This window comes from Pelmatolapia mariae, linkage group LG7 (genome assembly GCF_036321145.2).
Source record: "Pelmatolapia mariae isolate MD_Pm_ZW linkage group LG7, Pm_UMD_F_2, whole genome shotgun sequence".
NCBI lineage: Eukaryota > Metazoa > Chordata > Actinopteri > Cichliformes > Cichlidae > Pelmatolapia > Pelmatolapia mariae.
Genome location: NC_086233.1, coordinates 58,612,913 through 58,628,070, shown reverse-complemented (window position 1 = coordinate 58,628,070; position 15,158 = coordinate 58,612,913). Strand labels below are relative to the sequence as shown.

The 15,158-nt window shown below is 40.5% G+C and overlaps 1 protein-coding gene across 2 annotated transcripts in view; it reads right to left on the bottom strand.

Moving 5' to 3' along the window:
* ldlrad3 (low density lipoprotein receptor class A domain containing 3) overlaps positions 1-15,158 on the bottom strand; it is a 94,022-nt gene that overhangs the window by 23,325 nt on the left and 55,539 nt on the right. For both annotated transcript variants that reach the window (XM_063481203.1, XM_063481204.1), the window contains exon 4: positions 14,522-14,656. In XM_063481203.1, the coding sequence (XP_063337273.1) occupies positions 14,522-14,656 (135 nt within the window). The remainder of the gene's footprint in view (positions 1-14,521; positions 14,657-15,158) is intronic.

Genomic DNA, 15,158 nt, shown 5'->3' with positions numbered 1-15,158 from the left:
ATACTTCCAGTGTCTTTGATTTAAACAGTTTGGCTATACTTCTTGTTGCTCTCCAGTTGTATTTAGCAGAGGCTGAGCAACGCAAGCCGCTTCCTTTGTCTTGTTTTCCTAACAAAACATGAACATGGAAACACCACAAAGGTGAAAGAAAAAAAGAAATACAAACATACTGTGCATGGGTTGTCCCTATTACTTTTGTTTCTTTGCACTGAACCAGTTGCTCAAACAGACAAGCATTATGACATTTTCAGATGACAGGGCAGCTCGCTTCTTCTGAACAACATGCCCAGAAAGTGAAAATAACCACACGATATGGATGTGGCAGGTGCTGCCAAGTACTTGCGTGCAAGGTAGGCCATCTCACTGTGTGCCCCTTCATGCTTGGACCACCATTTCTGGGGACAGTCCTCAATGTCAATAGTTGGCTCTGCCCTGTATCGCTCCACACATTTCTCAATACAGTCCTCCTCTTCATCAGATGAAGACTCTGAGGCAAGCACGAGAATTGATCTTTTCTTAGATGGTTCATATGTTGCTGGTTGTTCAGGCTGTGCAGGCCTCTGCCTCTCCCTCTCCCTGAGCACTGCTCAGACACTTAAGAGCCTTAAACCTAGGATACAGTGCTGTTGCAACCCTGAGCCACATGTTAGTTTTTTCCTTGCGCTTCTCCATTTCTGCTTTGAAGGTCTCCTTGAACTTAACCATGTAAGCTGGGTCATCCTCAGAGACCTCCATCACTCGCAACAGGTGACACAAAGCTGGCAGCATCACTGAGCAGGAAACAAACTTCTCCCCTCCCAAAAGTTCTGTTATATACCTGCAGTTATAGAGAAATATACTTCATTAAGAATTTGTTACATTCACTCACATAAGGTTAAAATACTTTACACACACACACACACACACACACACACACACACACACACTTTCCTATGTCAAAAGTGGTAAGAGTAAGTATTAATAAATTACCTGCAGTGTTCCAGCACAGTCTCCAGCTTCTTCAGTTTCTCCAGTTCAGCTGTTGTTGGCATCGTGACATTGGTTGGATGTAGTGCCAGTGCATCTCTCAGTGGTTCTTGATTTCTTAGAACACGCTTGATCATCTCCAGGGTACTGTTCCATCTTCTTGATACGTCCTGTGTAAGTGACTCTTTCTTATGAAAATGTGCAATTTGCTGTTGTTTGAGCTCCAGTGCGTTTGGTGGGCTATGCTTGAAATGGCCTATGACCTTTCTGCATTTTGCCAATGCGCTGTTAAATGGACTGTTCTGTAGAGAAACTGTGAAGACTCGATGGAGGCTGTGTGTGACGCAAGGCATGTGCTCAAACGGCAGCAGCCTGGCCGCTACAACCATGTTGCGTGCACTGTCAGTGGTCAGCGTGCTGACTTTATGTTCAATTCCCCACTGTCTAGCTACCTGCATAAAGTGCTCGGCGCATGTGTCAGCGAAGTGCCTCTCCTCCGTCTTCATAACAGTCAAAGCATGCGACTGAAGTTCCCACTCTGGTGAAAAATAATGCGCTGTTACCCCAAGGTAACTGTGATTACTTAGAGAAGTCCAATAGTCTCCGGTGAGTGCAACCGTGTTGGTCTGTCCCAAAGCCTCCTCGACTTTGGCTTTCTCATCTTCATACAAGTTGTGTATCTTGGTTGCAGTGCTGGCTCTCGAAGGCAATTCATACGTGCAGTCGTTGCATGCTATGCGAATTATTTCAAGTAGCCCCTCATCCTCCACAATGTTAATCAGCCTGCAAGCTGTAGCCACCCATTTTGCTATGCTATTGAAAGTTTTTTGGTTGTAGAATTGTCCAGACGTCTCCTTTGAAAGCTATCCAGCGTGGTCTGCCTTTGGCGAGAGGGAGGAGGGCTCTCTGCGTTAGTTGTGTGCTTGGCTAGCAAGTGGTATTTGAGACTGGACGTACTATGGTGATAACTCAGTTCACATCGACAGTAAATACAAATTACTTTGGTCTTGTCAAGAGAACCATCTGGCATTGCTTTAAAATGGAACTTGCCGTTCAAAAGACCTTTTTCTTTATCCATTTCTGCTCACATCTACAACTTCCGCGTCGCTTCCTGATTTCTGAAAAAACGAGGCGGGCCAAAGGTCACAGGCCAGAAGTGTGTGAGTGCGTTAATTCCGCGTCAAAAAAATTAAAGGCGTTAAAAAAATGTTGCATTAACGCATTGTTATCACATTAACTTTGACATCCCTACTTTTTACATGTTCCTTCTATCAAGAAAAGCTGCTTAGAAGAATGACCAAAAGTGCAACACAACAAAACAATCAGTCACTATAATTCACTATATGTGTTGCTCCTTTTCTGTCCCTGTATCCAGGCTCTCTTAAACTCCAGCATAGTTTTTTTATGGCTCTGCCCTTTGGGTGGCCTTATGGCAACATAAAACAATGAGAACAACACCAAGAGAAAAAAAATGTGTGTGTGAGAGGGTGGAAGACAGAAAAAAATACGAGGTTGGGTGTTAGGATAATAAAAACATAAAAAACACAGCAGGAACCAAGAAGCATTATGATCTCAAGCATTCAATTGTGCATGTGAACAAAGTGACCACAGACTGCCGGGGGGGGGGGGGGGGGGAAGAGCAGAGAATAGAGGAGGGGGGAAAGCCTGTGATGAGTGGAGTCAAGACACTGGGCAGGAGGAAGTGAAACTGTAAAACACATGATGTGAAAAGAGCAGAGATGGGAGCCAAATGCTAAAGACTCAACGAAATAGATGGGAGACTAATGGCACATGAGCAGGATGAGTCAGAAAAAGTGGCTAGATAACAATAACAAAAAGAAAATGGTTCAGAATCTCAGTAATTACCATAAATGAGACCACTTTTGCATACAGGGACTAATCCAAGCCTTCTGATTCAAATATGAACCATTTGAAAATGTTATTTTCTCCATTTCTCTCCTTCTCCAACTCTCCTGTCATCATTGAAACGCCATTCTCTTTACCGTTTCAATCCTTTCCTGAGCCTTTTTTTTCTCCTCTTTCTACCCCGCTTTGTTTCATTCCCTCCCCCCACTCATGCTTGTCTTCAATCCGCTCACCTGACTTAGTCGTTTCTCTTTCCCCCGCGCCTCTCTCTGTTCTGCTTTTACCTTTACTTCCTGCACCTGTCTCTCAGGTTTCTGTCTGCTTGTTCCCCTTTCTGCAGATATCTTGTTTCCTACTTTCTTTCTCATCTTTTCCAGTCAGTTCCTTTCTTAACACTCCCTGATGTTTTTTCTCTTTCTACTAGCACCCACGGGCCCTTTCCCCATTTACGGTTTCCACTTCCCTCTGCTTCTCTGTCCTTCCGCTTGATTCCTTGTCTCTTCATACAATGAATCCAGAGGGTTTTATCTTTTTTTTTTTCCCCTCAATGGCTTTGCCACTCTCCCAAATCCCTCATCTCCATCAACTCCCCTCCAACCCTGTATCCCTCTCTCCTTCCCTATGCTTTCCTTCTCTCTTCCGCTTCATCGTCTTCACACGTTTTGCTTTTTCCCCCTCCATGCCATATTCTACCCCCTCGCCTCCCCTCACCATCCTCTCACATTTCTATTTCTCACACTGACATGCAATCCCTCTTTTCTCTCTCCAGGGCACTCTTCTTTTCCCTCGTTCCACTTAAGCCCTCGCCCTTTCATTTCGCATTTCCCCAACAAATGCATTCAAGCCAAACACGCATTCGAGCACTTACATCACTGCATCCTTGGCTATATCACCACCCAAACACACATCTGCAGCCTATCACACCTTTGTAACTGTTGAGGCCCTGTGTCATTTCAGCAGCGCCTTAAGTACAACCATATCATGAGACAATGCGCTTTTACAGTGCTGGCAGAAAATGCATTTACAGGAAATAACCCAGCCCATTAATTACAGTGAGAGCTAGCTGGCCCCAATTCGTCACTCAATAATGCCCTGTCTGTGTACTTGTGATAGCTGCAAACCGGATAATGCTGCCACTTAGTAATTAACACTGGATCCGCGACTGTCTCACTAACCAATAAATAAATGCACATCAGAGAATCATGGTAAGGCATCAGAGTGTTCAGAACCTAAATAATGACTGGAACATTAACAGCTGCTGGAGGTTTGCTTGCTCCCGATTTATAGTTCACTTCATACTTTTTTATTTAACTTTACCAAGGCTTTTTCAGCCCTATAGATCTGTGAGGATCCCCCAATGATTCACTCCCACAGACTAAACCTGTAATGTTACTAAGAGGTTCTGCTACTTATGGATGAGTGCATTAGACATGCCTGGAGAAATATGGTTGTGCCGGGGAAACTAAATTGAGCTCTAGACACACAACAATCTTGACATTTTTTCCAAAATTCATCAAAGTTATATCCAAATGACTGACATCCTATTCAGCCCGCCTCTTTGCTAAAGTCTTATCCTTTTCTCCATTTTTAATTCAAATTAATGCAGTTCTAAAATGTTAGAACAGCGTTTTTACTCGACCACAAAAGGATGAACAGAGAAATAAAGTGCAGGGAACATTTCTAAGCGAAATCAAAAACAAGAAGTGATTATATTTTCCTTTTAAGTTCTCTCTGCTGCACAGTGAACTTATTAGGGACTTCATTAATAATGTTTAAAGTTTCCCAAAGAAGTAGTGAAATTATCTGCCACCACTTTACAGCTATTGAGGACTTGAGCAAAATGACAAATGAGCATTCACCATTTAGCATTAGTTCAGCTTCAACACCTCTTGGACTTTTTCTTTCATGCCATATTGCACAAAAAAAAAAAAAAAAAAAAAAGCCTTCGAGCCTCATTGAAGTTTGCAGACTAGGCAGGTATATTTTCTGGAAAAAAAAAGCTAGTGCACTGTGAAAGGTACTGTAAATTACTTAAATGATTCATATGCAGAGATGGAGAGGAAAAGAGCCGGCCTCACTGAAGCACCACATACTTTTCATTGTGCTGTCAGCCAGTCTTTGAGTGTGAGGGGCCATACAGGAAAGGGGCACGTATTTCAAGCCAAGTGTCGCTGAAGCAGGGAAATCTGGCAGTTGAGGCCAGGTTTAACTTACTGTAATGTAAATGTGATGCTCGTTGAAGCTTAAATCAGCACGCAAATTAGCGTGGTTTTTGTCCCTTTTGGGTATTTTACATTTTATGGTGTCACTCAAGTATTTTTTCAGTATTCGGTCACTCGCCACTATTCCAAGTCTTTTGGCCACTGTATCCATCGATCCAGCTCTACCAGGGACTTAACACTTGTGCCCTTAACAAAAACCCTGGACTTTCTTTTGACTCATCAAGTCATGACGCTTTTATAGAAGAGTAGCATCCTCACATACACTTAAAATCTACTGGTAAAATAATTCATCTCATATATAATTAGCAACCATTAAAAATTCAAATCACAAGAAGGCATAGATGGGTTGGATTTTCTCCTTTACTTTCATGCAAACCACATCCAATATATAATTAAAGCGATGCATCCCATGCAGTCAGACAACACATGCACAGACAAGAACAAACTTTGTGTATTAGGACTCCAATTACAGACTTACTTTTCCTCAGCAAATGAATCAAAAAATTAAATTTATATAATGGGGGAGAGGCTGAAAGCTTGGTGGAAATTTCACAAGACAACAAACTGCACATTTTTACCATCAATTTCTATACCCTTGTGGAATAACCCAGATTTTCGGCTGAATAAAATTGAATCTTTGCCTCTTAGATCGAAGACTCACACTAATCCCACACATTTTTCAGAATAATATCCTGTCCTAATTTTCTCACTTACCCGATTAAATTCTTAAGTTTAAGATCAACACAAAATAGGTCATTTTGATCTCTACCTACTACTTTGTCAAAATCAACTCTCATACAAAAAGAAAGAAAAAAAATCATCTCCTGTGTAAGACATCTAAACTAGAACGTCATCCTCATAAATCACACCAAGATTTATCCATCAATCCCAATGCCAGCTTCTGCACTGCTCAACAGAGGAACAGGAATACCATTAGCCCTCACATTAAATGTTAATCAGTAGAGTGCACTTCTCTGGAAAATAACCAACAACAATCAAAAGAACAAGCATTCAAAATAGAAGTTTCCAAACTAATGCGTGATGTTACAAAGGCTACTGTAGTTCTATACGTGTCATACACATAGTCTACTTTCCTGACATCTACTTCCTCTATATCAGGCAGTTTATTCCCATTACTGACACTCTACCTCTTTTCCTGTTTGGCTGCATCCTATTATGCTCTTTCTCTGCTAATCTATGCAAATGATTTGGTATGTTACCAATAAGTCCTTGGAAATGCCCTTCACTGGATCACATTAATTCCAAGGATTATTGGTAACAATAAAACAAACAAACAAAAAAAAAAAAACAGCACATGAATATGTATTAACATACTGTCTGATACCATTTTAATTTAATATAAAATAAAATGTCCTAAAAAACACACAGAACCTCGTTGGCTGCCCTGTCTTAGTTTCTTGAATATTCGCAGATTCACTAATGTCCAACTCTGTTTTTTTTTCTTTTACACTTTTGGTTCATTGTATTGCAAAATTAGATGAAAAAGCACAGCTCCACCAAACACCAACAGTAGAGCTTTTGTTCAGAGTGAAATTCCTCCACTACTCAGTGGTTGCAGGTCATCACTTGACCGGCATCACCATGGTGACAGAATAAGGATTGGTTTAAGAGGGAAAGGTTGCTAATTTACAGCAGCCTGAACAGCGACGCTTGACTGGTCCTGATTCAAGGACAGGGATGATTCATACAGACTCTGGTCCCGGGAGTGACCCCCCTGTGCAGTCATAGCCAATGGCAACGAGGCCCTTAAGCAACAGAAGCCTGTAACTGACAGTTAGCCTTGGTGAGTGGGAGAGGGTGGGAATGGATACCAAAACGATGAAACAAAAGCACATACTCTCAGTTTAAAATAAAATAAAAGCACATACTTTAAATAGAATGCACACAACGGCATATAAACACAAACTATTTTATTCAGTTCCACAAAACAAAACTCCTACTATTACAACATCCAGACAGACTTAAAAAACAAAGAAACAGGAAGCTGCATTGCCTTAGCTGTTGGTGGCAGGATCAAACTAACAGCATCCTGCCAACTGCTTGGCCTTCCTTTCTTGCAGACCAAGAGCTGAGAGTCTCTTAGTATTGCTTTGTGATCACTTTAAGCTACCAAAAGCAAAAACCTGAAACTTTTCCAAAGTTGAAAACCATGGGCGGTGACATGTGCAACCTCTCCTATTTGTGCCTGTCAAGTGTGTGTTGGCTCTGATGAACTGGCACTATTACATTCCACTCCCACACCTCAGTCTACTGCCATTATATTCCCCTACACTATTTTCATGCTCCCTCCCACACCTTTCTATCTCCGCCAGCTCTCTGAGGTCTGCTGATGAAGGGCATGAACAGACCAACATCTCAGCATCATATACGTCTCTACCACAAAAATGCCCATGGACTAACTTTTCATTTTAATCTATAGCGCCTATATTATTTGGGGCCAAAGTCAAGCAGCAGTCAGTGGGGGGAGGATGTAGCTGTTTGAGAAGCTATTAGCAGACTAAAAGGATACCAATAGTGAATAGAGGCTCAGGGACTTTTAATCATTCTGCCATTCTTTGTTCTTTATATATCAGGCTGACTCTATATATTAATGTCTAATTTACAGGCACTGCTATTAGGGAGGCTGGAGTTACTGCTAAGTGTCAGAACACAGTCACTGTATATACAGCCCTATTTGAATTGCTGGTGTTTATTGGCCTAGTAAATGGCAAGGCTGTGAAGACAGGTTGTTGAATACACAGTGCTTATGCAAAATAGCAGATGCAGTGCTAGTGGATCTATCTAGAAGTTCTTACACAGCCTTAGGAGGATATAACAAATAGAAAGCTGCAGATTACTCTCTGTGGGAGGGGAGCATCCCTGGAGTTTAAAATGAGGGATTTGACTTCTCAGAGAGCGTGCTCACTATACCAGCTAGAAGGTTAAAACTGCTTATTGTACTGCCGGTGTGGATTGAAAAGGGTTTGTGGACATGTGCCTGTGGTGGCCAAAATGAAGCTTTTTAGCATATTAGTGTTTTAGTTGGATAGGCGTTTTTGGAATACACCAAATTCCTCTGACAAGCACTGAAAACAAGTGATTCTCACTGAGAGGCTTATCGAAATGTACAAAAGAAACTGGCAGATTTAATTAAACACAGTCGAGTTAAAAAAAAAAAAAAAAAAAAAAAGCTGTGATACAGTTTAATTTTTCCAGATCTTGGATCGTGTTTATTGGGTGGGCTAATTTTCATCAAACCAGTCAGGGTCAGGGGTGATGCTAGCTGCCAATGTTTTGACAGTGTACTCATGTAGCAGATTAATGTTACACGTCAGCTCAGTGCCCAGTGTCTCACTCTGACTGACAGCTCTCTGGGGACCTGCAGGCCAATGATTCCTCCTAAGGAGACATTAGTAAAGACCATAATGATGAAAAACATGTATTTTAGGACAGTGCAGTTTTCAGGTCCCTGCACAAGCTGCACAGTGTTTTTAATGAGACATATTCAGTTGGCTTATTTATTGCTCATTTCTACTGGGGTCTGAACATAGCCAAATAAGTATACCATACAACACACAATAAACAAAGGTCTACCCTTGGGTGTAATTCCCTAATTGTAACGATGATGCAAGACACACGTGTCAAAAATACTATAAATAGCTACAATTGCAATGCACATGTAACTGGCTCTATCTTGCAAACAATGACGCAATCTGAATGCCAACATATTTAAAGAGTTTCGGTATTCAGACCCGATGTCACCCCTTTTGTTCAAAGAAGGAACTGAGAGCCTCACAACAGTAATTGAAAGTGTTTGTGAATCACAGGCTGTGCAGTCTTCAAGAGTTTAAAGATTTATTATTTGCCCAATTATTGCCCTGATATTAAAACAAATGTAGTCTAGGGGAGAGGCAGCAGAGAGGGCATAAATCTTACTCATGCAAATTTGAAAGCTTATGCTAAACTTAATGCAGGGTTTTAGAGCTTTGCTACTGCATGCTTCACACAGTTTTTTGTGTATGAAAACACAACAGGAAAAAAAACCCCACAATTCTTTGATGGCTGTGACTCTACAAAGCATGCCTTATCTTCAGAAATGCACAAAGCCAGCTGAGAGGTTTTTGAAGCCCTCAAATCATCCCCTGGCCCTTCTGTTCCTACCTTTACATCATTTCCCCTCCCTGTTTCTTGCTTCTAAACTTTAATTAAAAAGGGACAAGAAGAATTGTCTTTGAGATGGGGGAGGTGTGAGTTTTAATCATTATCACACTTTTCGACAGTCTCCACGCCATCTGATACTCTGTCTACTTGTGTTAATTAACGTGTAACGACGCTGATGTGAGTGTTTCAACTGCTCTTCTTAAAAACCTCTAAGGGGAATCTCCAGTTTTTAAAACAGGTCAGCTGCAGTGAATGGAGCTGTGCTCATCACTTTTGTTCTGAGTCCTTTAACTTGTCAAGTGCCGCGACCTTCAGAAAGTTTTATGTGTCCTGACAGCATTATTTTTCACATCAAATATGCAGAACAACCAGCTTCTGACACACTGTAGCTCTGTGTATGTGCTTATCCACTCATGCACATGCTCTTTTGGATATGCAGAGAGGCTCTCTTGTTCTCAGTAAGGGCTCCCCCAACATCTGGACCTGTATGTCCTGTATGCCCTGCAGCAGTGTTTCAATAAAAGTTTGTTTCAGATGCAAACATGCACAAACATTGACTGCACTCTATCCTCTGCTGTAAGAAGAAGGGAGGACTGGGGAGAGCAAAGCGAAGCTCGGCTGTGGAAAACCAGCTTTCAAGTCATTTCTGTTTCCAGAGTTGTACCGGTCGGCCTCAGGGCCCGACGTGATAGATGCTGCTCTCATCCTCTCGAGCTTATCGCTACCCCTCACTCACTTTTATCCAAATCCCTTCCTTTCTCTGCCAAATCGCCTGTCTCTCTTTGCTTACCTCCATCTTCCTGCCCATTGCTATTCATTGCTTCCTGCGACTCCATTTCTGGTTCACTATATTATGTTTATGTGGTGCCCCTTTCCATTTCTTTATCTCCGATATCCATTACAGTAGACCCATCCCAATCCTCCTATCTCACTGTGCGATGATTGCACAAATGCATTTATAGGAATTGTGTATTGTCTGCCACTTTGGCACCTTTCTGCTATTTGAAAAATCAATTACCTATCCAATAAAACATTAAAAGCAGCTCTGTGCTCTGCTCTGTTAGTGCCTAACTGCGCTACATTGTTTAAAATCACTCGGATGAGAACTAAAAACACTGGAGGCATAACAAAGCCGAGAGGATGATGCTGCCTTTGTAGATTTCATTGCCTGACCCCTCCAGGGCAGGATAACCAAATCCTAGCAGGTAAATGCCGTCATGAGCTATCCACTGACAGACTTGGGAGGTGATCTCTCACTACACTCATTCACATAGAAGAACCAAGTGTAGAGACACTGAAGCGAGTAATTATGAATAAGGAGAAAGAGTGGTTGAACAGTGGAAGCGAGGAAGAGGAAGGAGCGAGGAGGGAGATGGTACGGTCGGGTGGCTGAGAACAGATATTGCATGCCTTATCACTCACCTCCAGGTCTTTGCTTATTATAAAGAGAGGAAAAGTCAGAGTCGAATGTAAGGTGAGAGAGAGTGTGTGGTCCAAGCAGTCCTCTTGTTGTGGGGACCTAAATGTGTTTACATAGTCACATTATGGGGTCGGGGCTTCCTTATAGAAACTGAAAGCAAGTCCCTATGACATTTAAATAAATACATTGACTATCAGACACAAGGTTAGGATTTTGTTAAGCTAAGGTTAGATAAGCAGAAGATTATGATCTAGGGTCGAGCAAGTCTGCACGAAATTAATACATTAATACAACAAAATGTCCTCTAAAGTGATGAATTGATTGTGAATGTCTGTGTGCAAATGGGAAAGAGATCCCAAGAGTCAAACCACAGCGATACTTTCACTCCTTCCAAAGTAGTGTGCGAAAAATGGAACTGATCTTCCTTGATCCTTTTCTGGGGTCAAAAGAAGAAAGTCTAAAAACGTTTTAGCACTTACACTTTACGTAATGCTACAGTACACAAGACTCAAGCAGCAAATATGAGCAAGAGAACATTTAGGTTATTTGCTCTCCATGCACACAAATATTACCATAAAACCTGTGCTGACACAAAGTCTTGAGGGAATACAACAACATACCCAAACAGACTCAGGTTAGAAGTTGGTGCGCAGACACATTTCTGTGAAATCCAAAAACTCGCAAACTAGATAGCTGAAAATGTAAGCTTTTTGGGCGGAGTTTTCTGCGATAAGGAAAGGGTAAAACTTGGCACTCCATCACCTGCAGACAGTTTAGAGGTAGATGCATTCTGAGAAACCACTCCGTCAACCATTGCAGCAGTTATAATAGAATTGCTTCTAGGCAGAACACTTTCTCTCTGTAGTTAATGGAGCCAAATAATTGCACTCAGGACCATCAAAATTCCCAGTCATGTATCACTTGATAGATCTTCACTGAGCCCATATTGATGCAGTTGAACATTTTATGACATAATGTAACAGAGCTGTAAAAGATGAACAAAAAAAAAAATCTACCATTAGGTTTTCTGTTTGATCACTGCAACTCTCCATACAGTGTGAAGTAATGCTTTCTGAGATCTAATGCTTCAGATGCCAAAACTACAGCCACAAGGATTCTTCCAGCAAGTAGTGGACTTGGTATTGTTCACTTGTCAACAAGGAAATGGAGTGCAGTGGACACAGATATCGATCAATATTTCTGCATCACAATACAGTGCTATTCAGCATTCTGCGCCTTTGCATTGAGTTGTGGAGGACGGGCTTGTAATTACAGATAGACTGCCTTTTCGCTCTGTCTCTTTCATAACACAAACAAGAAGAAATAATAGTAATGCATTCATTAATTCGGCTTCACAAAATTGGGAAAAAAGTTGACCAACTCCAGCTTATTAATTTTGACTTGAAAATAATAGTTTTTGAAGGAAAATTGGGCAGAATAATTAGCTTCAGCAGCTACGGCTTGTACTTTGTCAGCAGTGGCAGTTGAGGAAAAGCTGGACAAAACTTTTTGACGGCTGCTGTGCGACTGCTGCAGTGCTCCTTACTGTTTAGTAGACATGTTTTGCCTCTTGAGTTTCAATCAAGTTTCTGCCTGACTCAGTCCTGGTAATAACAGTAGTGTGTAGTGGGCTATAGATGCTGATAGTTTTCAACTTTCCACTTAGCTTGTTTTTGTTTGTGTTACTTTTGACAGACTTTCATTCTCAAAGTATAAATCAATATGACAACAGTCTCCTGGCAGGACAGTTATATACTGATTTTTTTATTATTATTTTTTAAAACATGGAAGAACACCTGACAGCAGGTCCACACTGGGTTTCCGGTGGTTATACGTGCATCAGGATTAGACTGCTGGCAGAAATCACAGGCTTGCCAGTGGAAGAACAAGTGAGGTGTTGACAGTAGCTGGCTGTTGTGCCAGGAAAATAAGAATGCCAGATATAAGTGCTACCTGACAGTGAATAAGGCATTCTGTACCAGAAGGCATCATTCTCACTATCAGGGATCATCCTGCTACTACCTGAATTACACTACAAGTCGACACATTGCCATCAAACATTACACTAATGATGCTGTGGTGTGTGTCTCTCTGTTAAATAAAGTCACAGTGAGGGTTTTTTTTTTCCAGTGTTGTGGGAATAAAATCACAGCAGCTTATGTCTTCTTTGGCATAAAGCTTAATCTGTCAGTGGTTTTGTTATAAAGCACAGACTGCACAATATCTCTTAAGTGATGTCTCCAAAACATCAAATTCTGTGACATATTGAGTGACTAAACACTGCAGCTCTGCTATCCAGTTTAACAGCGAATCTACAAGCTTCCACGTGTTTGGAAATCTGCTGCAAAGTTTACTGCCAATATTTCTGATAAGGCAGAAATGTGCTTGGAATTAGTCTTGCATACAGAAAAAATTATTAAGATTAATAATTGCTTTTTTTCATGAAGGACCAGCTTTAATTAGATTAGTATTGGTGGAGTAAGACCACGAGAGAAAGGCTGAAATAAAGTGTGTCTCACTCTTGTGTTAATGATATTAAGGTTTTCTCCAAAAAAGTCATGGCTTTTACTGAGCAAAACATCTGCAGGAGAGAAACACATGCACAGTTGTAATCATGTATGCATCCATGCGTCAATGTGATGGAATGTATTCAATGATACACTGTATTGAAATTGATACGTGCATGGATGCAGGGGTGTTTCCAAAAGGGGGAAATGGGGTGGCATCAACCCCCCTCGGTATATGATTAACTCCTCCAGTGCACATCCCGAACCAAAGCCATTGGACTACATTTACTCTTTAAAAGCCACAACACCAAAAGATTACACGATTCCTTTAATGTACTTCATGTACTTTATTTAAGTACTTTCATGCTATGCTGCTTTCTGCTTTCACTCCATTATAATGTTGATGCAAATAATGTACTTTGTAGTCCACAATACTTATTTTAAAGTTGTAGTTACTTATTATTTTGCAGATTAATTGCAATATTATAGTTCAAGCTCCCATGCAATATAAAGGTTATTAAAATCTTCAACAGCTTCAACATTAAAGAGATAAACACATCAATAAATCAGTAATTATTATCCAATAAGTGTTACTGCACATAATGAGGTACATTTACTTTAGATACTTCGATATATTCTGAATATACAACTTTGTGAACTATTAAGCTGCTTAAATAGGATTATTTTTTAATTAAGCAGAAAGCCTAAATACTGTTTTTCCACTTTGCAATAATTATCTGACGCAAGATTAAGTTTAAATTCTTGTGCAGCTCCACTTTCCATAACAAATCTGCAACAGGACACAGGTTTTTTATCTCTGCATCACACTAAAAGGTTATTATAAATAGCACATAATTCGTCTGGGTAATTATGGTATGTGTAAAATTGATTGGTATTTGCTTGCTGCTATCATTTGATTTTTGACATTCCTTTTATTTGATTCATGTGCAGTTCATAAGATAATTAAATAAACCTGGTGCTTGCACATCTTAGATGCAGTTCACACGTTTGCACATTACACTCCAAAAATGCATCCATAATGAACATGAAACATATACATATATATTATAGAGGAGTTTGTAATGAATTAGAACGTGCGTAAATATTATATGTAGCACTGTGTATACATTATACATCTGTATGGAATCGATAACTGTTTGATATTCTTACATGTTTCTAATTTCACAATTTTTAGCTGAAGCTGTTTCATTTTCATGTGCTTACAGAAACAAATCATGCTTTATTGTATTTTACCAGGAAAGGTGTGTGTTGAAGCTGAATAAACAGATAATCCTGTGTGTATGTTCGATTCTCCATGCCTCAGTAGATGTTCCATTTAGTAAAAAATTAAATTAAATAATAAAAAAAAAAAACATTACCTGCTGTAGTCAAGCAAATCTCCTCGTCACTGTTGTCCTGACAGTTGTCCTGTCCATTACACAAGAAGCTGCGGTCCACACAACGGCCATTTCGACACTTAAAGCGAGCCTCCGAGCACACCAAGGGGTTCTCCGCTGTGGTCAAATCAGAGCAGAGGTAAAGGGTCAGCTGTTAGCTCAAACACAATTACAGGGAAAAGTTTTCAGCTCAGATTGATCTGCTGTATCTGACAATTTGTTTAAAGTCAGATAAATATTATGTGGTGGCATTTTAGCAGAAGATATGAAACATTTAAGAACTATCGGCAAGTTTGTCTGGAGTTTGATAAAAATCAACAATCAGTCATTTAAAAGAGAGGACAAAACCTTTTTAAAACATTCAAAGTCCTGCAGAGAACTACCACTCCTTTTTCAGTACGTTCTGGTTTTTGTCTTTGTTCAAGCCTCTGCAAAATGAGGCATAATTATCTTGTGAGAAGATCCAGACAATTACACAGTTGTGACGCAGTATGTGCTGGGAGCATAGAGCAAAGCTCCATTTAAATGGCTAGATTAGATTTGTGAGCATGGGGCCCTGCAGGCTAGAAACACTGCCTCTGACAATGGTGAGTGATTGGCTCGAATCACATTCCCCACT